We start from the raw sequence: 23,790 nt of genomic DNA, 5'->3' as shown, positions 1-23,790 counted from the left end.
AAATATACAAAGTAATTTGGGAGGAAAGGCACTTAGCAGTTTGAGGGAGCGAGGAGGGGATGAACCAAAAACTTCTATGGGCACAGTATGCTTTTCAGGTCAGAGATACAAAATTCCTCTCACAATGCTAAAATTTCATCAGCATGGGCACTGCTATTAACCCACAGTGACTATTATCCCTCTCTAAGTTGAATGGTCTTCAAGAACTTCCACAACCAACTCCATAACCTGCATACAACCTCTTTGAACTGAGGCGGGTTAGTTCTTGGACAACATAAATGCAATCTATCATTAAACTATACTGCAAAAATGGTCAAAATATTTACTTTCACGACGTATATTATTCCTCTCTTCATCAAAATTGATAATACTATTTTAAAGTTTATTTTAATAAATAAAAGGAAAAGCTGAGGAAAAGCTATAAAAAGATATCTTCAGTTAAAGGAAATTCACTAAATATCTTGTTTTAAGCAATCTTCAGTCCAAGGTAGAAATAATTTCGCATACTACCTGTACTTTTTTGCTTCACATAAAGATTTTTCAGGATCCCTTTAGTCTTATTTATCCATATTCATGCTAAGTAGCATTTCAGAATTCTCAAGGGATTCCCTTGTCAGAAAGAGCAAAAAAACAAATTGTGCATGTAGAAAAATTGATGGATTGCAATTAGGAAATTATAGAGTGATTTTTACGAAGTTCAACTGCTCCCTGGCTCAAAGGTTTATCTTTTTTAATGCATATATTCTCCTGAAAACGCTGTATGGTTTCAAATACTGAAACTCAACCATCTATGAAGAATCAGCTTGGTACGTGACTCAATACACATGCTGGGCAAATACAAGCTGCAGGATTTTTCCAAAGTTGACCTCTATACAATAATTGGCTTAGAGCAGGAGTTCTTAAACATTTTGGTATCTGGAACCCTTTATACACTTATTTTTTTGAGGATTATTGAGGATTCCCTCCAAAGAGCTCTTGCTTATATGTGTTATATCTAAAGATAGTTACCATATTAGAAATTAAAACATGTAAGTATTATCATGAAAATACTTTACCTCAATAGACCCCTTAAAAACAACTTAAGACTTATAGAGGTGCCAAGATCACCCTTTGAGAACCACTAGCTGTAAATGGAATTAACTCTAGCCCATTCATAGCTAAACTCTTACTTACCCTAGGCATAGAATGATGTCATTCTCACCTCTTGTCATCAATAGCTTCCCTTCTCATCCCAACTGTACTTTGTATTCATGCAAAAGCTTTTACTACTTAATGAAACTGAAATTAACTAACAGTAGGACTTCATTTTACATGAACTCAACAGATATATTTAAATATACACAATTAGTGATAAAAAAATAAAAACATAAAAATACGTAAAATAAATTTTTTAAATTACATGCTAAATTCATGCCATTTCCCCAAGTGGCATAAAGTCTGCTAGGAGTTTACCAAATCATGCTCATTCTCACTCTAAAAAGTATTAGTATGAGGAGGGGATGTGGCAAAGTTAGGACATTAATGCATTACTGGTGGAGTTATGAATCCAACTTGGTTGGATTGTGAATCCAATGGAGGTTGATCCAACCATTCTGGAAGGCAATTTGGAATTATGCTCAAAGTGCTTTAGAAGAATATATGTCCTTTGATCCAGCCATACCACTAATGAGTTTGTATCCCAAAGAGATTTTTTTTAATGGGAAAGGACCTATTTGTACAAAAATATTTGTAGCCACACTTTTAGTGGTAGCAAAGAATTGGAAAGTAAAGGGACATCCCTCAATTGGGGAATGGCTGAACAAATTGTGGTATATGATGGTGATGAAATATTGTACTACAAGGAATGAATGGGATGATTTCAGAAAGAGTTAGAAAGACCTACATGAACTGATGTAGAGTGAAATAAGCAGAATCAGGAGAACATTATACACAGTAACTGCAATATTGTGGGATGATCAAATGTGATAGCCTTTGTTACTAACTAGTACAATGTTCAAGGACAAATCTGAGAGGCTTATGAAAAAGAATACTATCTACCTCTAGAGAAAGAACTATTGGAATATAAATGCAGGTGAAAACAAATGATTTATCACTTGATTACTAGGGTATATGATTTGGGATTTTCATTTTTAAGATTATTTACTTATGAAGGATATTTTGCATAATAAATGTATAACCCAATTGAATTGCTTGCAAACTCTGAGAGGAGTGAAGGAAGAGGGGAGGCATGCAACATGAATCATGTAACTTTGGAAAACTTATGTGTAAATTTGTTATTGGAATAAAATAAAGATAAAAAAAATTTTTTAAGTATTAGTATGAATCATTACATTGTTTTGCACCAAACATTAGCTCTTTGTCCAGGGTTCTTGCTGGTAACAAGTCGTGTCTGTGTCAGAGCAGTGCTTTTCTTTGTTTCATTAATGCTATTTAGCTATTAATAATGGCTGCAAAGTACAAGAGTAGTGATGCTGAGCTCTGAAAAGCTTAAGAAATGTCATGAAGTACCTAAGTATGTTTCTATATGAAATACTTATTAAATAATTGACCACTATTAGGCACAATTTTCAACTTAAATGATGGGTAACAGAATGTATTGGTCACATAAAATAGGTTCCAATTGCATTTCTTCTTTTGTGATTGTTTATTTCTTGTCTGATTAACAACTGCTATGCCCTTGCTATAGCTGTGAAAAGTACCTGCTCTGGTTCTTTTCTAAGTTTTTTATTGTGTGAACTTGAATATTCAGACCACACATCCACTTTGAGCTTATTATTATGGCATGTGGTTTTAAGATGTCAACCTAAATCTAACTATTGCCAAATGGCATTCCAGTTTTCCCAGCAGTTTTTATCAAATTGGAAGTTATTCCCCAAATAATTTATGTTCCCAGGCTTACTGTAAACTGAACTATTAAAAAAACTGTTTTTATTCTTCTTGATCTGGTATTTTCCAATGATCTGCTTTTCCATATTTTTTCATCAGTAACAAAGAGTTTTAATGATTACTGCTTTATAGTATAATCTAAGGTCTAGAAGTACTATTCTTCTCCCATTTTTTCTTTTTTTTTAATTATTGTTTCTCTTAAGATGCTAGACTTTGTATTCCTCCAAGTGAATTTTGTAGTTTTTTTCTAGTTCTATAAAGAATTAACACATCAAAGTGGATAAATCTCCAGACTCAAAGTCAGGAAAACCCAAGTTCAAATCCATTCTCTGATAGTCTGGAAGTCTGAACACTCTGACCAAGGGAAAGTTATTCTCTCTTGCTAAAGACAATTCTCTAAGACTATAACTTGTATAAATGATTTTCCTGACTCCAAAGCTCCCTTGAATTCACAGGTCCAGTTCCTATCCCTATTTATAAAATATCTCCTTGAAAGTTTGACTAGTATAGCAGATTAATAAATCTACTTATTAATTTAGGCAATATAAACATTTTTATTATATTGTTATGACAACCTAGAACAAATGAATAACCTTTCTATTATTTAAGTCATTCTTATGTATTAAAATATATTTTATTACTGAACTTCTCTAAGTCCCAATTCTCAAGAAAACTGAGATGTCTGACTGCATTAAATCTTTTAAATGGGTACATCTCCCAACCTTGTAGTTTGTATACCCCACTGGTAAAAACATTTTGAGCATAAATCCCTAATATCTATATATTTACTTTTAAATTATATATACATGGAGAAGGAGAGATTTCATTAAATTATATATGGATGGAGAAGGAGAGAGTTAATTGACATAATCACAGAAAGAGAAAGATAAACAAAGAAAGCAGACATTAATTTGCTAACAAAGTACAAATACTTTCCCTGTAATATCCTTATGAAATACAGGGAAGGTTATCTAATTGAATATTGGAAGGGGAGTTTAGATTTGGCTAGTTTAAGATCAAATATACTCCTAGTCCCTTAAAAAACAAATAGTTCAAGAATTCGAAGCAGAGAATAGCAGCATGGAGTGTGACTCCTGAGCCCCTAACCAGAACATATTAGGGTAGAAGAGGATTTTCTCTCCTCCTTGTCCCATTAGTAAAAGAGTGGAACTACAGTAGGAAGTCATAACAAACAGAAGACACAGAGAGAATCTACATTCCTGATTGGAAGCAGCTGCAGAGAGTATGTCATATAGCAACAGAGAAGAGGACTAAATGGATTATAAAGAGAACTAGCCCCAGCAACTCAGCAGAGAGTTTGTATGTACAAGGGAAGTAGTTTAAGGACTCCAAAAGAAAAAAAAAAAGGACATTAAGGTAATACTTGAAACATGGTTCTCTTGGCTATAAATGCATCCTATATGTATGCTTCATGAGCATGATAAGAGGACCTAATTTTCTCACCAGTGCTATGCACGCCTATGGGAGAGTGAGCCCTCCAAGTGTAACAAGGGGAATATTTCATAAATACTATTCTTACTATGCCATATAACTGTTTTTAAGTTAATTATGTCTACTATTTATTTAAAATAAGCCCACTGGTTGGGGCTTTTAAACTACAGTTTTAGAAGTATTGATCCACAAGGTACCTCTGGGACCCAATCTTAAAGTGAAAATGTACACTGGGGAGCTAGGGGTGACAGTAGTACTACATATACATATACTATTGCACTAATGACAATGAATATTATAAAACTTAAAAAGTAAAAATTCTAAAAGAAATTGAATTTTTGATTCTCAAATCAGTAGAAAGCCATTGGAGTTTACTGAGTAAGAGACTGACATGGATAGACCTGCACTTTAGGAAAATTATTTTAGAAACAGTTCAGAGGATAACTTACAGCAGGGAGAGTTGTGAAGCAAGGAGACTAATTAGATTTATTGCAATAGTCCAAATGAGAGCTGGTAAGGGCATGAATTAGGATGAGTACTGAGAAAAAGGTCAGATGTGAGAGATTTTTGTGGAGATAAAAAAGACAAGATTTTACAACTGATTATTTGTGGGACAAAGGGGAGTGAGAAGTCTAGAATGATACAGAGGCTGCAAAGCTAAGGGACAGGAAGGATTGTGGTACTTTTTACAGAAATTGTGAAATTCAAAAAAGGGGGAAGGTTTGAGGAGAAAGATAATAAAATGAGATCTGCAATGAATATTATAACATATCCATGCCTATTTATCCTGAGTGACTCAGTCTTTCTTAAAAAGGCTAGGGAAGATGGGCCTTATTCACCAACTACTGCTGTGGATCACTGACTCAACCTACTACAGAGCACCTGCCACAGCCATGCCTGATCAAGGGGGACAGAAAATTTTGCCTACCTAACTGCTATAGATAACTGGTTTCAGTTAGATGATAAGCATCATGAGAGATACCAAAGCCTAGCATATCCTCAGGGACTCAGCATTGGGAAGGGGTAAAGCAGAGAAGTGTTGAACAATAACGGGCAAAAAGGGTGGGATAGTTAGTTGTGTTGGAGAGAAGTCATGTAAATATAAATGCTCTAAGATCAGGTCCATTAAAACAGTAACCTAAAATCTAAAAGGTCAACAGATGCTAAAAGATATGTGATTTTAATTGGAAAATGCCCTTCAGTTGGGGAATGGCTGAACAAATTGTGGTATCTATTGGTGATGGAATACTATTGTGCTGAAAGGAATAATGAACTGGAGAATTTCTATGTGAACTGGAAAGACCACCAGGAACTGATGCAGAGCAAAAGGAGCAGAACCAGGATAGCATTGTACACAGAGACTGATACACTGTGACACAATCACTGCAGCACAATGTAACAGACAGAAATGCAATGATCCAGGACAATCTGGAGGAACTTATGAGAAGAACACTATCCACATCCAGAGAAAGAACTGTGGGAGTAGAAACACAGAAGAAAAACATTTCCTTGATCGCATAGTTCAATGGAGATATGAATGGGAAAGTAGACCCTAAACAATCACTCTATTACAAATATTAATAATATGAAAATAGATCTTGATCAATGATACATATAAAACCTAATTGAATTGTTCTATGGGGGGAAGAAGAGAGGAGGGAAAGAATATGAATCATGTAACCATAGAAAAATATTCTAAATTAATTAAATTAGTTTTTAAAAATAAAAATAAAAGATATGTGATTTTATAATGAGTTAGGAAAAAGGAAAGCGGAGCCTCTTACTAATGAGTCAACCCCAAGGTAAGCAAAGATTAGGTGCCTTTGGATATCTCAATCATGAATATATTTTCCTTCTCCTTATCCAGGCAAACCCCTCTATACACATCGTTATTCCTATCCTTCTGCAACAGATTGCCTCGATCCTTCCTACATTCTCTCTACTCTTCAATCTCTCCCTATCAACTGGCTCCTTCTGTTCTGCCTACAAAAATGCCCATCTCTCTTACATCCTTATAGATCCCTCACTTTCTCCCACCATCCCTACCCACTATCATCCTACATCCCTCAGCTAACTTTCTTAAGAAAACTATCCTACTCTCTCTCTCTCCTCTCATTATTTATGAACCTCTACCATCCAACTTCTGATTTCATCATTTGACTAAAACTGCTTTTTCCAAAAGTCATGAATGATCTTTTTAAAAAATGTATTTATTTGTTGGTTACCATCTACCTCCTTCCCTTCCCCATTCCAGAGTAGGCATCATTTGACAAAAAAAAAAAAAAATGTATATATAGGCTATGTCTTAAGTGTTTCTATTTATTAATTCTTTCTCTAGAGGTGGCTAGTTGCAGAATCAATCTCCTCCCTGTCAAATCTAAAGGCCTTTTCTCAATCTTCATCCTTATTAATGTCTCTGCAGCATTTGATACTGCTAATCATCCTTTTATCCTGGATCCTGCAGGTTTTCTTGATTCTGCTCTCTCTTAGTTTTCTTCCTTTTTTCCTTCCTGTCTAAGTATTCTTTCTCGGTCTCTTTTGCTGGTTCTTCAACCACGTCACATATACTCACCATTGAAGTCCCTAAAAATGTCTGTTCTGGACCCTCTTCTCTTCTTCCTCTATACTGTTTCACTTGGTGATCTAATCATCTCCTATTGGGTACAGATGCAACTGTCATCTCTATAGGGACAATTCTCAGATATAGATAGACGAGACAGACCAATTGACAGAGCTCTAAATCCCTCCTTACTTCTGCCTACTGTCTTCCCCGGCTTCCTTCAAAACTGAGCTCAAATCTCACCTGCAAGAAGTCTTTCCTGCTGCCCCCTTTTTTTCCCTGATTTTTCCTTTTATTATTTCTTGTACTTAAAGTACATATAATCAATATTAACCTTTTTTTTTATTCTGCAGTGATATAAGTTAAAAAATATATATTTGTTCCAATAGTATTCATACCCAAAACCTTTATACTATGGAAACCTGCCATTTATTGATAAATGTATGGGACTGTGATTAATGATTGTGTATGATTCCAGGAGAAGAACAAAAGAGCGACTATATAGTGCAAGAAGCACAAGGTCAAGAAGACCAACCAATCCCAATGGGATTGATGAGAATCTGCACAGTACCTAGAATCACAAGGTCAAAATAAGAAACCAATCTAGGTAGGACTGTTGAACTTCTATGCCAATTCTGAAAGAACTTGAACCTAGTGTGAGACTCAAAGTTGCGGCACTTGGCATATGTTAAGACACAGGATGCCTTGTACGACACTCCTTGTGAAATATTTTCTATCAAGTACATAAAATTGGCTGTTCTGGCTCCCCTATCTCAGACCAAGGAATGATACTTCCCTTTTACATGAAAATCTAGTCCTTTTTTCTCTCTTATAGTATGGCAACTTCCTATAGTCTTGGCTTCCAATAAGTAAATGCAAGATTACTATATTTTGTCCTATAGATTTATGGGACAGAAGTTACTTTAATTGGACCCTAATACAAGGGCCTGTTATAAATTTATTAAATTGCACCCTAATACAAGGGCCTATATGAATTTATTCTTGTTTACTCAGAAATTTTATATACACAGATTTTTGATATTTTGATTCTGATTTTGAATTTTTTTATTTCTCCCAAAGTTTAATTTTTCTTCTATTTGTTTTTCTTTTTATGTTTTTGTTTTTTCTTTTGATAATTGACTCATACACCCCATAACACAACGATGTATTCTAAGCTGATCTGGGTGTTGGTCATCGCCTGGGGGATTATATTTTCATAAAAATCTAAGATTTGAAATTTTGTTCAAGAAGATTTTCAGAAAAAGAAGTCTGCTAACTCCTTGAATCCAGAAAATGAACTATTTGGAGAAAGATGCCTGCAGAAACCTATCCTGAATCAAGATGATCCAGAAAAGATGCCTGCAGAAACCTACACTGGATCAAGATGATCCAGAATGAACTTTGGGGTGCAAATGATTGAACTTAAGAGGATTGAACACAATTATTTTGAATTGTAAATTCTTATGCCAAAGGGGATTGCCCCCTAATTGGATTTTTGTCAATGCGCCTAGCAAAACATTGGTTTTGCTTTCTTTCCATCTCTTCTACTTCCCTCTTATCTCTAAATATTGTAGTTAGAAGATTTTTAGGGGTACAAAATGATTTCGTCAAATGATCAATTGGGGGAGACGAATCTCCCAAATGATCACAGGGGAGATTGAGATAATGAGATTAAATCTACCCTGCCCATTTTTAGATTTAATCACCAAAGGTGTAAACATCACCACTTAATTCACAAGTTGGGAAGTCTGTAACCTAAGTGTACAAGACTGAGTGAAGAATCAGAATTGACTGACTGCCCACTGGGCAGTCCTAAGCAAAGCATCTGTTGTGATTGGATACGTAAAGTAGGAGGAAGGCACAGGAAGTGACGAGAAAGAAGCACTTTTAAAAGAGAGCGACAACTTCCTATAACTCTCTTCTTGTTCGTTGCCTGGACCTGAAGGAGCACTGGCTGGAACCTTGGACTTGATGAGAATGTTCTTAAATCTCTCCCTTAGAACAACATGTGGTGAGTGTAAAGACTGATCTTTCCTGGATTTCTCTGAAAGAACTCTCCTTTCAAGAGAGGCCTTGTAACTGAAGCTTTTGTTTCATTCATCCCTGGCCCTCAGCCTTTGGCCCAAGGCTGAGCCTTCTCTGGCTAAGGGTAATTAACCCTGCCTATGTTGAGCCAGGGGCAAGAACAAATTATTTAGTGTGTTAGGTTAATTACCTAACCTTATCCTCTCTCTGATTTTCTTGCTTTCACTCTCTCTTCTCATTTGTAAATAAACTACCATAAAAGCCATTTTGATTTGAGGTTTCTTCATTAGGAATTGCTATTTATTCAATTCCTTGTCAACCAAAACTTTTAATATTCAGTCAACCAAACCCTAATTTTTACTCCTTACACTTCCCCGGCTTCCTTCAAAATTGAGCTCAAATCTCACATGCAAGAAGTCTTTCTTGCTGCCCCTTTTCCCATCCACCACTGCTTATCCTTTCCCTCTAAGACAAGCTTCCCTCTAATCTGTATATATCTTATATGTATTTCCTCTGCTTTATACACTTTGTCTTAACTTTGATAAGTGATGTGAATTTTATGTTAAGACTAAATTTATTTTCCTGAAACATATGTGGGTTTTTGTAACTTTAAGATTTTGAATTTGAAATAAAAACTTCCAGGTATTTAAAATCACATAATTAAAAGTAAAAAACAAAACAAAAACAAAAACATACTGTTTTCAATATTCTCCCTCCCATACCCCATGAGAATTCAATGACTGTCTTGAGACCAGGAATCATGTTTTTTGCCTTTCTTAATATTCCTAGCTTTTAACACAAAGCCTAGCACATAGTACAGATTTAATAAATGCTTGTTGACTACATCAGATAATGTTAAAAAATGTTGTTCTACAGTCACTCTTCTTGTTTATATCCTTAAGTCTTCACCTCTCATTTCTTCACCCTCATCCTCTATCTAACTCACCCTGTTTTCCTCTTATTGAAGGAGTCTGATCTAAGCAGCTTATACCATTACTTTATGAAACTTTTCAGTGATAATTGATAAACTGTTAATTAATATTTCTTTGGCACTTTACACTAGTATCATATCTAAAAATCATCTGATGTCCTTAATAAATCATGTCAAACTTCTATTAAAAAGTAGCAGTGGAGCTCAATATATTTGTGAAGTTAAATCCAAATTTTTATTTTTTCAGTAAGACAACAAACATTTATTGAGCACCTACTATGTGCCAAACACTGTGTTAAATACTGGGTTTTGCGAAGAACAAAAAATATTTTAAAAACCAAATGATTTTAAAAGATAATTAAGGTCACTGTCGTATTCTAATCATTGACTATAGTCATTTATGATGAAAAATACTCATTCCTTGGTTGTGTACAGCCTAAAACAATTAAAAAAACAAAATATTTATCTGCTAACATTTATTTTTTTAATTTTTAAATTTAAATTTAAATTTTTAATATTTTCCCATAATTACAAGTTTCATGTTCTATCCCCTCACCACCCCTCATAGCCAAATGCATAATTCCACTGGGTTTTACATGTATCATTGATTAAGACCTAATTCCATATTATTGATAGTTGGACTAGAGTTATCGTTTAGTGTCTATATCCCCAATAATATCCCCATCAGCCCATGTGTTCAAACTGCTAACATTTAAAGATAAAAAGCAGTCTATGAGGTTTTCCACAATTTCTTCCTATGATAGAATTTAATAAGAAATTTTCTGTCTAGAAGGCCACCATAAAATAGCCTTTGAAATAAATACAATTCCCCCCTGTGATTATTTGGGAGACTCATCTTCCCAATTGATCATTTGACGAAATCAGAAAAATACCTATTTACTAAAAAGTAAAATCCTATGACTCAAAACTCTATTTTTTATAAATAATGACAAAGTAATTTGTTATCAACCCCTGTCTTTCATTTTTAAATTATCCACTTCTAACTTTTCACTTTCAAATACTGTAGGGAAATGGATGATATAATCAACCAAACTTTAAATATAGTCTGAGAAGGAACAAAGTACACTCAGTTTGCCTGGAAATAGTTACTTACCTTTGAATCTTCATTGCTCACTCCAAGTTCTAACACAGCTTGAGGAGATTTCAGCTTTGCTTGATTAGACTGAGCCATTTGAAGGTTAAGCTTCCATCCAATTGTCTCAAGCTACAAAAGACACATACAGACAAAAATCAGATGGTGCAGAAAAAAAAAACAGCCTCCTTTGAGCATGACTGCCCTGAGAGGAATGAGCAAGAGTAGCCAAGAAAGCTACTCATTGTTCACTTTTGTCTTTCCTTCAATATTCATACCCTCTAGTTCCCCCTGTATGGACACAATTTAGCTTCTCATCATGCCTATCAGAGTCAGCAAAACTAAACAGTTTATACTAAAAAATAATGGTTCTATGCAGTGGTCCAAATAACCCCAAGAAGACTTATAAGGAAACCTACTCCCCTACTCTTGGCAGAGTGTTAACAGGCTGCTGTACATAACGGTGCAATTGGTTGTTAGACAGGGTCATCGATATGTCTGTTTTGTTAACTTGTCCTTTGTCATGGGTAAGTTTCTATGGGAGAAGTGTTATAGAGAACTGGCAGTAAAATAAAAATATATTGATAAAACATTTTTAAAATAATAGTTCAAGGATTGAAAGAAAGCATATGAGAAAGGTAATTACTTTGTTGCATTAGTGTCTTTCTCTGATAAGCTAAAAGCATTTTAATGACATTTCAATGAGCTCAGTAGGCAAATAACAGTTGTTAGTACTTTATTATTTGTAGCTGGTTTAACAAAAAACAGGAAATACAACAGTCAATGGTGCTAACAATAACCTTGCTTTCAATAAGCAAACGCATTCTTTTTCCATAGAATATAAATATACTTTAAGAATACAAAGTAACGATTTCTGAGGTAAGGTAGACATGAAAAAGTAAAACTATGATGGTTATTGTTCAACTCTTCTTAATATACCAAAAGGTATAAATTTGCCTTAACTAAACTTGCTAACTTACTAACTCCTGTAATATAAGATCTAATTTAATATAAAGTCATATTCTGGGGGGTTTTTAATTTCAAAAACCAAAATGCATTAGAGAGTTTTTTGAAATGCAGTATAAATATTTGACAATATGAATGAGTAATGAAAACAGTATAACTACCTAATGACATTCTTTTTTAATCTAGATATATGCACTTTATTTACAAATATTTAGACTAATGGTATTTTGTCACATCAAATGAATAGTACAGCAGTCTGAACAAATCCTCCTGTCACAGGGACAACTATGATGTATTGCAAGTAACTTTGGTAGTCAAGTTACCACATTTAAACAAGCTATAACCTTTAGATCATGATTTCTACCTTATATCCCAGTAGGGTCCATGTGTGTGCATGCACACACACACACACTGTAATAGGTGGTTAACTGTGGTTGATAATATAGGAACTGGTGGTACAAGTGAGTCACGTGGGCTTGGGAGCTTGAAACTACAGTAGCAGGCAATGTGAGACTCTCAGTGATGTGTAGCCTGAGCTGTGATGCCCAGTCAGTCTCCCTGCTACCTATGGGCTCCTTTAAGGTGGAGAGTGAGGGGCCCCTCCCTGCTGGAGTGAAAGTAGAACTCAACAGGAAGTGAAGCTCACACACTTCCTGGATACAATGGATACCTGCCCAGTACTTCCTTTAAAGTCAAGTGGTTGTTATTCTCCCCTCTCCTCAGCCCCTTAGCCCAAGATGATGTTATAATAACTACAGAAGCTCACAGTTTCAGGCTAAGGGTTTATTTTAACATGGAAGGGAAAACTGAGGTAAGAGGGTGTAGGACTCTTGAGAGGCTGTTGCTAGGAGCGACTGGCAAGTGTTGGCTATGGACCTAGAAGGTAAGGCCAGGCTGAGGGAACCAGCCCTCAGCCAGAGATAATTTGGCACTGCCCTGGTGTTAATGATCCACCAGCTTAACTGAATAGTTGATGAATTGGTTTAGGGGTGTCCCTGTTGCTAGGCTACTGAGCTAAATCCTGCCCACTTTCCACAACCCAAACCTCTCTTCAACCTCCCTTCAACTTCCCCGGGTCCCCAAGGGGAAATCAGGGGTAGCTGGGTATCTGGGAGAGGTAAAGGAAATCAGAACCCTCAGGTTGGTTCTGCAGAGGTTTTTATAGTCCCAGCTCAAACTGTCAGCTCCTGGGACTGGCACCTACCGGGCCAGAGTTCCATTCTCCTAACTGAAAGGATTGCCTAGGGTAATTTTGCAAATGCAAGAGATCTTGCATAAATCCTGCATTACAACACACACACACACACATACACACAGGTATACACACACCCACATCAGTAAGTCACAGTACTTGGGTCCCTTGTGTGCAACTTTCAGCAAAATGGAACAAATACATAAATCAATCTACATTGGGAAAGTTATGTTGTTTTGTTTTTTAAAAAAGACTAAAACACATTCAGAGGAAGAACTACAGGAGTGGAAACACAGAAGAAAAGCAGCTGTTTGAACACATGGGTTGAGGCGGACATGATTGGGGATGTAGACTCAAAATGACCACACCAATGCAACTACCAACAATTTGGAAATAGGTCTTGATCAATGACACATGCTAAAACCAGTGGAAATGTGCATTGGCCATGGGTGGGGGGAGTGTGGGGGGTGAAGGGGAAGTAGGAGCATGAATCATGTAACCATGTTAACTTTTCTAAAAAATGAATATTAATAAATGTTTAAAAAAAAGACTAAAACATGAACAAAAATAGTCCATAAAATTATCCAAATCCTATCATCTGCACATTCTATTTTCCTAGATTTCAGGAAATCATAGCAGCAATTGAAAGCTGAAATGAAAAAAAAAAAAAAGAAAACTAAAAGAATTTTCTTTTGAAAAGTAATATGATGAGAAACCAAAGCTACAACACTGACTCAGCACAGTACCTTTTGGAGAAAATGGATGAAAAGGAGAGAGATGTTGTACAGACATCATCAAATACCACAGGCTAAAATCAATTAAATGGAACATTTTAAATAAAGACCCTTGATGTACTAATCTTTATCACAAATGTACAAGAGCCCAGGATACCAACCCACAACTGTTTCTGAGTAACCACATATTGCACACCTTCAATAACTAAGGATTAGTCCTTGGATTCAAATCTAGCCTCTTCCTAGCTGTAAATGGGCAAGTCACTTAACTCTCACTGCCTAACCCTTACCACTCTTCTACCTTGGAAACAATACTTAGGATCACTTCTAATTTGGAAAGTAAGGGTTGTTTTTGTTTTTTAAAAAGCATTTAGGGGGGGGCAGCTGGGTAGCTCAGTGGATTGAGAGCCAGGCCTAGAGACGGGAGGTCCTAGGTTCAAATCTGACCTCAGACACTTCCCAGCTGTGTGACCCTGGGCAAGTCACTTGACCCCCATTGCCTACCCTTACCACTCTTCTGCCTTGGAACCAATACACAGTATTGACTCTAAGACGGAAGGTAAGGGTTTAAAAAAAAAAAAAAAAAAGCATTTAGGGGCAGCTGGGTAGTTCAGTGGATTGAGAGTCAGGCCTAGAGACGGGGAGGTCCTAGGTTCAAATCCGGCCTCAGACACTTCCCAGCTGTGTGACCCTAGGCAAGTCACTTGATCCCCATTGCCCACCCTTACCACTCTTCCACCTAGGAGCCAATACACAGAAGTTATGGGTTTAAAGAACAAAAACCAAAAAAAAAAGCATTTATTCAACACTCATGTGTATTTTTGCAAAACTATTTTAACTAGAACAATGCCTAAGGAATATGAAAACGCCATAAGGGACCACCAGGATCATCTAGTCCAATTCCATAGTTTTGCACATGAAGATAATGAGGAACTGGAGAGTTCATATGCTTTGAACATATTGTCACACACATAATGTCAGATGTGTGATATGAATCTAGATCTTCAGACTCCAGAGCCAGTCCCACTGTACTAAAAAGTTGCCTTGGAATAAAGACAAGAACTACATGGTATACTTGAGAGATCATTTGGGCCACATATTCTAACATACCTATTTGATAGAAGAGAAATTTGGTGCCCAGAAAGGTTATAGGACTTATGTGTCATAAAGACTTTTTCATAAAACATAGCCAATCAGTTGCTCAGTCTTCTCATGTCTACCTCTACAAACATCTCTCCCAGCTGTCCACTTCTCACACAGCCACTACCATATTTCTGGCCTTTGTTACTTCTTGCCTGGTCTACTGCAATAGCCTTCTAAATGGCCTCTCCACCTCAAAAATCTCTCCCTGACCCCAATTCATCCTCTATAGCCATCAAGGTGATTTTCCTATGGTAAAGATCTGACCACAGCATTCCACAACTCAATAACCTCCAATAATATCCTCTATGGTCAAATACAAATGCCTCTGATGAACATTTAAAGCCTTTTGTAGCCTGGTTTCCACCTGCCTTTCTGGCTTTACTGCACATGTATCTTTTACATGCTCTCCAGTCTAATTAAACTGTCTTTCCAGATGTTCCCTTGCACACAATATTCCATATCCTTGCCTTTGCACAGCTCATATCTCATAGCTAAAAGGCCATGCCTCCTCACCTCCACCTCTTAAAATCTTTTCTTCAAACATTAGCTCAAGAATAAAGAGGCCTTTCCTGATCCTCCTAGCTACTAGTACCTTCCCCCCCCAAATTATTGCATGTTTATTTTTAACTCAGTGGATATTCAATCTAACCACCAATTGAGCAGAAATTCCCTCTTACTCTTACAAGTAGTTATCTAATCAACCTTAAACCAAGTATTTGAGGTATTCATATGTTATAAAGCAATCTCTTCCACTTTTGGAAAGCACTAAATGTTATAAAATTTTCTCTCACATAGAAGAGAAATTTTCCTACCATTCATGTTAGTTCTGCCATCTTGTACTAAGCAAAATAAATGATGATCCCCCATTCACACAGTAATCCTTCAAATATCTGTCCTCTTTCCAATGAAATCATAGGTTCTCCCCACAAAAAAAATCCAATTATATTGTTTAACTGTTGTATCTTACTATTGAGACATACTGACTTATCTGCAGTCCACTAAAATTCCCTAGATCTTTTTTCATTACTGTCTAGTTATGCCTTCTCAATCCTGTAGTTACAAAATTTATTTTTTGACACCAAAAGTAAAACTTTAAATGTATTTAAATTGTATAAAAGGTGTTGATGATGACATTCAATAGGACAGTCATGGAAAGATCTCTGGAGTATTACACAAAAAAATCTCTAACCATTAATCTTTGGACTGATCTCTGACCATTAATTCTTTGGGTATAGTCATTGAATCATTTCCAAATCTATCTACCGAACCTCATAACTAGGCTACATTTCTTCATCTCATTCTCAGGATATTATGAAAGATCTTGTCAAATGCCTTGCTGACATCCAAGTTTGCTATGCCATCAGCATTCCTCTAGTCTTTCTATCTCATATCTCATTATTTCGTCCTTATAAACACAACAATATTTAAATCCAATATGAACACCCTGTTCTATTACCTCAGAGTACAAATTCTGATGGATCTTTTCTAGCCACAACAAATTATGAAACCATAAACCGAAGAAATAGATTTCAGTATGTCAGTGAAGGTAGTTCAAGGCAAGAAAACAAAAATCACTTGAAAAACTGTGGTAGTAATAATTAGTATTAGGATTAACCCAAGCAAATGTCTATAATTTTTGTCTATGTCTTCTTATTAGCTTGCAACAGGCAGTCTAACCAACGTGCTGGAACTTTTTCTCAATTTCTTTTGACATCAGAAGGATACCAAAGGGTATTTATGTTTTTACTTTGGGGTTTTGGTTATGTTTGAGTGTGCTCTTACTACAATGAACAATATGGAAGTGTGCTTTGCATGATAAAAATATAATTTAAAAAATAAAATTACAAATGTCAAAAAAAAGATATCAAAGGAAGGTTATCCCTTCCTCTCACCACATTCTCATCAGTCTATCTTCTTTCTGAATCTTAGAATTTTCACAAAATTCTTTTTTCCAGATCTCCCTGTTTAGACTGTGCCCATGCCTACTCTTTATCAACCACACATTATTTGTTGCCCTCTGAGTGATTCTCATTTTCAATCCTTCATAGACTGTAATGTCCCATGACTCTCAGCTGTGTTATACCAACAGAAGGATAATGGCATTTAAAAGGGAAGATAGGGGTTTCTGAATCATATGAGTGACAAGCTGTTAAACTAGACATTTTCTCCAATCCCCAAGACCTCTTATACCTCTCCAAATCAAGAATTAGATGCCAAAGATAGAGCCATTTCAGCTATCTCCAAGGTCTAGCACACCTAAAAACCAAAAGAATGTTACACACATACACACACACACACACACACACACACACAACTGATATTTACTGACCACAGCTCAGTCAACCACCCTTTCCCAATCTCCTATGCTACCAGTAACATGACTGTCCTAGCAGTCTCAAGGATACCACACCCCTACACTCCAGTTTCCCCTCCCTCTTTCCAGTGCCAAAGAGATCCTGCGCCAGAAGCAAAAGGTTGCTCAGACCTCAAAATCCAGCTTGGTCACAACCTGTGAGGGTGGCAACCCAGAAGTATCAGTGCCACAAAGCTCTGAAATGGTGATAACAGGGAAAACAAGCTTTAAACTATTAATGCCAGGCTAGAAAACTAAGGAACAGAGGGAATGGGTCAGGTCACCAGGACAGGATAAGACAGGACAGATGAGGAGGATGGAGAGGTGAGGAAGGGAAAAGCCAGGAGAAAGAATACAGGATCCATCTTTTGGCCTATATGGTTAAACTAAAACCAAATTAGGTTATTTTGGGCTGCATCCTGAGCTCTATTGCTCTTTGGTACAATATTTCATTTCCTCTTCCTTCTTCTAGTGGGTATGATATAGTCTTATACTAGCCAAATGTTCTTTCCTTTATATTTGAATATAATTTCTCCTGATGGCTTGCAGAAGTTGTTGTTTTTTAATTGAATTGTTAAATTTAACCATAATATAGCTTGGAGTTTGCAGTCTTGGATTTTTTTTTTCTGGGAGAGATCTGTGAATTCTTTCAACTGGAACTTCATTTTTTACATTCAAAAGTTCTTTTCCATTATTTCTTTCATTATGTTGTTGCAGTATTTTTATTCATAGATGTCTGACCTCATTTACTAGATCTGGAGGCTGTATTTCCTTCTGTTCTTAACTGTTTTTCCTGTGATTTATCTGCTTATGTTCAAGGCTTTTTGTGCTTTATTTATTTCTTTATTTGTTTTTCCTGAGTCTTTCAGACTATGTCATTTTCCCCCTTTATTTTCCTCATCATTTACTTTCTGACTACTTCCCCATTAATTGTGGTTTTCTTAGGAGCTGGATCTCAAAGCTTCTCAGCCTGCTTCTATACATAGGGCAATACATGATTCACCAGACCAGATCTGCTCCAACTGACTTTTGGGTGTTCAGACCTGGCCCCAGCTAGATCCTGTATTCTTTCTCATTTGGGATTTTCCTGTTAAAGATACTGAAGTAGTTGGTCATTTCCTTTTCCAGTTCATTTTACCAATGAGGAAACTGAGGCAAACAGGATTAAATGACTTGTCCATGGTTACAAAGCTAGTAATAACTCTGAAAGACTTCAGAACTCAGAACACTATTGTGCCCAACAGTAACTTCAGAAGACTAATACATATCACTCACTTCTTAGAAAAGAATTAGTAGACTATAGGTGTGGAATAAAGCTACATTTGCAGATGTGCAATGGGCTGATTTGTTTTGCTTGACTATACCTATTTGTTACAAAGAAGAGGCTGAAGTGGGGAAGGAGGGAGCCACAGAGGTAGAAGAAAACTAGACTATAACAATAATGAAAAAAAAGAAAGATCGTTTAAAGTAAATAAAAGAGAGCAAACCAGTGAGACAATTTTATTAATTATTTAATAAACAGTTCTATAATAATAAAAAGTTAAGTCAATTGCAGTTTTACATGGGAAATAAACCATTTCCAAAAACAGAAATAATTTTAAAATCAACAGCTTATAAACTGCTTTCAGAAGGCTAATAAATGCTAGCTTTTCTAAAGAAAGAGTGTTCCTAAAGATGAGGTTCTTTGTTGGAAAAATTCTGATCCATTTGGAATTCTGTGAGAAAAGTTCCTGAAATTTAAATATAAGATATTAAAAACAGGACTTTGGACTCAGTGATTTCACTACTGGGCACATACCACTAGTAGTTCAAAGACAAGTAAAAGGTTTCCTGTAATCAAAACAGTAAGAGCAACAATTTTTGTGATAGCATAAAATGGGAAATAAAGGTAATGCCCATCAGTTTGGAGGATGATTGAACAAACTATGGTATGAGTACAATGGAATAGCATTGGCCATAACTAATGATGACTATGAAGAATTCAGAGAAATAGAAAGACTAATGCATTATAAGGAAAGTAAAACCAAAAGAATAATATACATGATGATATAATGAGATAAATAAAAAACTAAAAGGCATCAGAATTCAGGTTAAATATTATGATCAATTCTGTTTTCATAAAAAATTAATTAATGAATGTATTTGATTCCTCTCAGGAAGCTAATATGAAGATAGGATTAAATCTCCCCTTGTCTATTTTTTAGCTAATTAAATCAAGAACTTAAAGTACCCCTACTTACCATTAAGTATGAGAGTTCACAAGTCACTTACTACAGTAAGTGACAACTCCAAAGGTCACTTCTTCCCCTCCCCCTTTGACAGTGCTAAACAAGTTGAAAGACTGCCATTGGTTTCTGTGAAGGAGGAGTGACAGGAAGTAATGTGGAAAAAAGGGATATAAAAAGAGACCAACATGATCTAGCATTCATTCCCTTCCTGGCATTTGGAGAGTTTGAAGAGATCGGTTCCGGAGATCCCTGCCTTGACTTGGAGGAAACCTTTCCCTGGATCCTGTGTTGGCTTGTGGGTGAGTGGCTGAGATTCCTGCCTTGGCTTTGGAGGAGGCTGCATTGGTGGAACTCTGGCTGAAGACACCACGGAGACTTCTGGCTGAGGATTACTAGGAAATTCACATGGCGACAAGGGACATGAGGAAGCCCCTGAAGGGCTGAGCCTCACTTCACTGGAGAAGGGCTGGCAGGCTTGTTAAAATCTGTTTCTTTAGCTACATTTTTCCACTTTTGCTCTTTCCACCTCTTTGTAAATAAATCTGCTAAAAGTCATTTTGACATAAGCTATAATATTTTAAATTTGGCAACCACAATATTACTTTATAACTATCATATTTAGCATAAAATCTAAATTTAAACTCTTACAGTAATTAATGTTTAAAGCACTATCAACAGGGAATGTTGTTCCTCTCATTGATTTTTTTAACTACTTTTTTGTACTTCAAGGTAGAGATTAAAGGTTCCAAGGATAAGGTGTCTGGAACATAAGTGTGATACAAAAACAAAAGGCATTAGTTAACTCCTATTCCCCTACTTCATGACTAGAAGTCGGTAGAAATAACCCACAAGATTCAAAGTTGTTTTTAAAATAACATCTGATATTAATCAAGAAAAGTCATCAGATTAGTACTTGAAGTGCTTTTCCTCACTTTTAACTGTGAAGTAAGTAAAATGGTCATCAATATTATAAATTGCATTCAGAATAAAAAGAACCTAATGTTGTTAGACCTTGTTTCTATCCAATATAAATAATGGGCTGCCAACAAACATTTTTGTATAATAAAATAGTCAAGAATTTTAATGTTAGTTACTTTTCTATTCATATTGCAATTCAGAAAGGTGAGGTTCTTTATAGCTTAATCAACACTCTTGGTCTTATTAACAACAAAAATGATGTGATATGATAAGTCTCTCAGACTCTTAATATCTTCAACCATCACTTATAGGGTATGTCATAGCTCATCTCACTTTTATAACTTGAGGTGACACATTCCTCTAAGAAACTGTTAGTTATAATGTCAGTTTAAAATGATAGTGAATTCATTATCGCTCTAATTATCATATACCATTTACAACTTAAGATGGAAAAAAATAAAAACTTATAACCAAAACTGTTTTGTAATTTCCTCCTCCCTTCTGACAAATAAAGGTCAACTTTACCATAATATGAAATCTTAAAAACAGGAAAATAATGCTCAGTTATTTATCTTTCTTTAAATTTTTCTCAAAAATAATTTTGGAGCTAAAACAATACTACTCTAACATATTCAATAGTATAGATAAGAAATCCAAAGAGGTAAAAGTGACTTGTCCAAGGTGACATTGCAAATTAGTGACAAGAGTCCCAGCTGGAATCCAAGTCTCCTTATTTCCAGCCTAGTTCACTTACACCAAATCCTTAGATGCTATGAAGTTGATATAATATTTTGTACAAATATAAGAAAATATATGGCAAATATACATCATGAAAACTTCAATTGCTGCCTTAAACACTTTGATTCTTTTATGGACCCATTTCTCAAACTCTAGCTGATTACTTAATTGCTGGAAAATATTAAAACTAAAAATACTTGACAAAAACATAACTTATTAAAAGAAAATTCAATATAAAGTTATTTATATTATGGAATTCACAAACAGGATATTTTTGTTTTGCTATATCCAACTCTTCATGATCCTATGGACCATCATATGCTGTGTCCTTTTATCTTCTACTATCTCTTGCAGACTGTCAAAGTTCATATTCATTGTTTCCATGACATTATTCATCTAAACCCTTGTTGTCCCCTTCTCCTTTTTCTTTCCATCTTTCCCAACATCAGGGTCTTTTCCAATGTCTTCTCAATACATGGCCAAAGTATTCAAGCTTCAGTTTTAGCATTTATCCTTCCGAAGAATAGTTTGAATTCATTTCCTTGCTGTCCAAGGGAATTTTAAGTCTTCTCCATCACCACAAATCTTTATAATTCAACTCTCATAGCCATACACTGTTAATGGAAAAACCACAGCTTAGACTATATGGACCTTTGCAAGCAAGGTGATATCTATGCTTTTTAGTATGCTGTTCAGATTTGCCATAGTTTTCCTTCCAAAGATCAAGTGTCTTAATTTCATGGCTGCAGCCATTGTCTGCAGTGATCTTTGAACCCAAGAATATAAAATCTCACACTGTTTCCATTTCTTCTCCCTCTATTTGCCAGGAAGTAAGGGAATCAGTTGCCAAAGTCTTAATTTTTTTGATGTTAAGCTTCAAACCAGCTTTAACACCCTCTTCTTTCACTCTCATCAAAAAGTTTCTTGGGTTCCAGGTTAAGATGGCGGCAGAGTGAGAAGCAGCTCTTAACCTCTCCTGACCGAAAGACACAAAACTCCTCAAGGGGACATAAAAACAAGTCCAGACGAACCGAGGAACCCCACAACAGGGCACAGGCTGGAAGGTACGTGGAATCGGGGCATTTCCATGCTATAAAGGGGTGAAACAGCTCTCACTAAATCGTGGGCTGAGCAATCACCCCAACTGCACCCCCCACCCCCTCCACACCACCTATAGCTCTGAAGCCAGCTAAAAAGAAATAGAGCAAGTTTGGGGCACCCACTGAGTCTTTGGCAGCTCCAGGGCCTGTTCCTGAGAGCAGCAAGATTTAGGACACCAAAAAACTAAAGAACGCACACGAACTCTGAGCGCGAGAGCAGGGCGCAGAGCACGGGCGCAGAGCGCAGGAACAGAGTGCAGAGCGCGGGCGGAGCCGTGGGTGGAGGCAGACACAGCCACTAGCTAAAGCTCTGAAACCCTGAGTGGGGAACCAGTACAGACGGGTATACGACTGTGGAAGCAGCGCCCTGAGGCTTGTAAAGAAACCTCCAGCAGAGGATTAAGCAAGGGGGTACATCAGGGGGCTTGACCTTGGAAAAAACCAGAACTCTGACCTCAGGAGCCAAAAGACCGCTGACAGACCCTGAGCACAAGGATAAACCTGAGAAGCTGCTGGGCTAACGATGGCTACCCAGTCTCAGGAAGTTCAGAAGAGAAAGATTAACAACAAGAAAAAGAAGTCTTTAACACTCGACAACTTTTACACAGAGAAAATCCAGACAACCGAGCAAACAGATGAGGAGAACAAAAAAGCATCCGGACCCTCCTAAAATAAGGAAAACTCCTCACAAGCTATGGAAGAGTTCAAAACTGACATTTTGAGGAAAATGGAAGAGATCTGGCAAGAAAATAACAGTTTAAAAGGTAGAATCTTGCAATTGGAAAGTGAGGCTCAAAAACCAAATGAACTGATAAGCAAATTGAACACCAGAAATGACCAGAATGAAAAGGAATACCAGAAGATTATAGCCGAAAACCAGAAGATTATAGCCGAAAAACCAAAAGATCATAGCCGAAAACCGAAAGATTATAGCAGAAGACCAATCCCTAAAGGCTAGAATTGAGCAATTAGAAGCTAATGATCTCTCAAGACAACAAGAACAAATAAAACAAAGTCAAAAGACTGAAAAAATAGAAGGAAACATGAAATATCTCAATGAGAGAGTGACAGACCAAGAAAACCGGTCTAGAAGAGACAATTTGAGAATAACTGGTCTTCCAGAAAAACCAGAAATTAATAGAAACCTGGACTCCATACTAACAGAAATTATTCAGCAAAATTACCCTGAAGTCCTACAACAAGAGGGCAATATAGACATTGAAAGGATCCATAGAACACCCGCGACATTCGATCCTGATAAGAAAACGCCCAGAAATATAATTGCCAAATTCAAGAGTTTCCAAGCAAAAGAAAAAATCTTACAAGAAGCCAGAAAGAGACAATTCAAATATCAAGGAGCACCAATCAGGATCACACAGGATCTGGCAGCCTCCATGCTAAAAGATCGCAAGGCTTGGAATACGATATTCAGAAAGGCAAGAGAGCTGGGCCTGCAACCACGGATCAACTA

The 23,790-nt window shown here is 36.3% G+C and overlaps 1 protein-coding gene across 2 annotated transcripts in view; it reads right to left on the bottom strand.

The window, feature by feature from the left end:
- COMMD10 (COMM domain containing 10) overlaps positions 1-23,790 on the bottom strand; it is a 300,447-nt gene that overhangs the window by 253,749 nt on the left and 22,908 nt on the right. For both annotated transcript variants that reach the window (XM_044661956.1, XM_044661963.1), the window contains exon 5: positions 10,969-11,079. In XM_044661956.1, coding sequence (XP_044517891.1) covers positions 10,969-11,079 — 111 coding nt within the window. The remainder of the gene's footprint in view (positions 1-10,968; positions 11,080-23,790) is intronic.

This window comes from Gracilinanus agilis, chromosome 1 (genome assembly GCF_016433145.1).
Source record: "Gracilinanus agilis isolate LMUSP501 chromosome 1, AgileGrace, whole genome shotgun sequence".
In the NCBI taxonomy this organism is placed as follows: domain Eukaryota; kingdom Metazoa; phylum Chordata; class Mammalia; order Didelphimorphia; family Didelphidae; genus Gracilinanus; species Gracilinanus agilis.
This window is presented reverse-complemented; position numbering and strand designations above follow the sequence as displayed.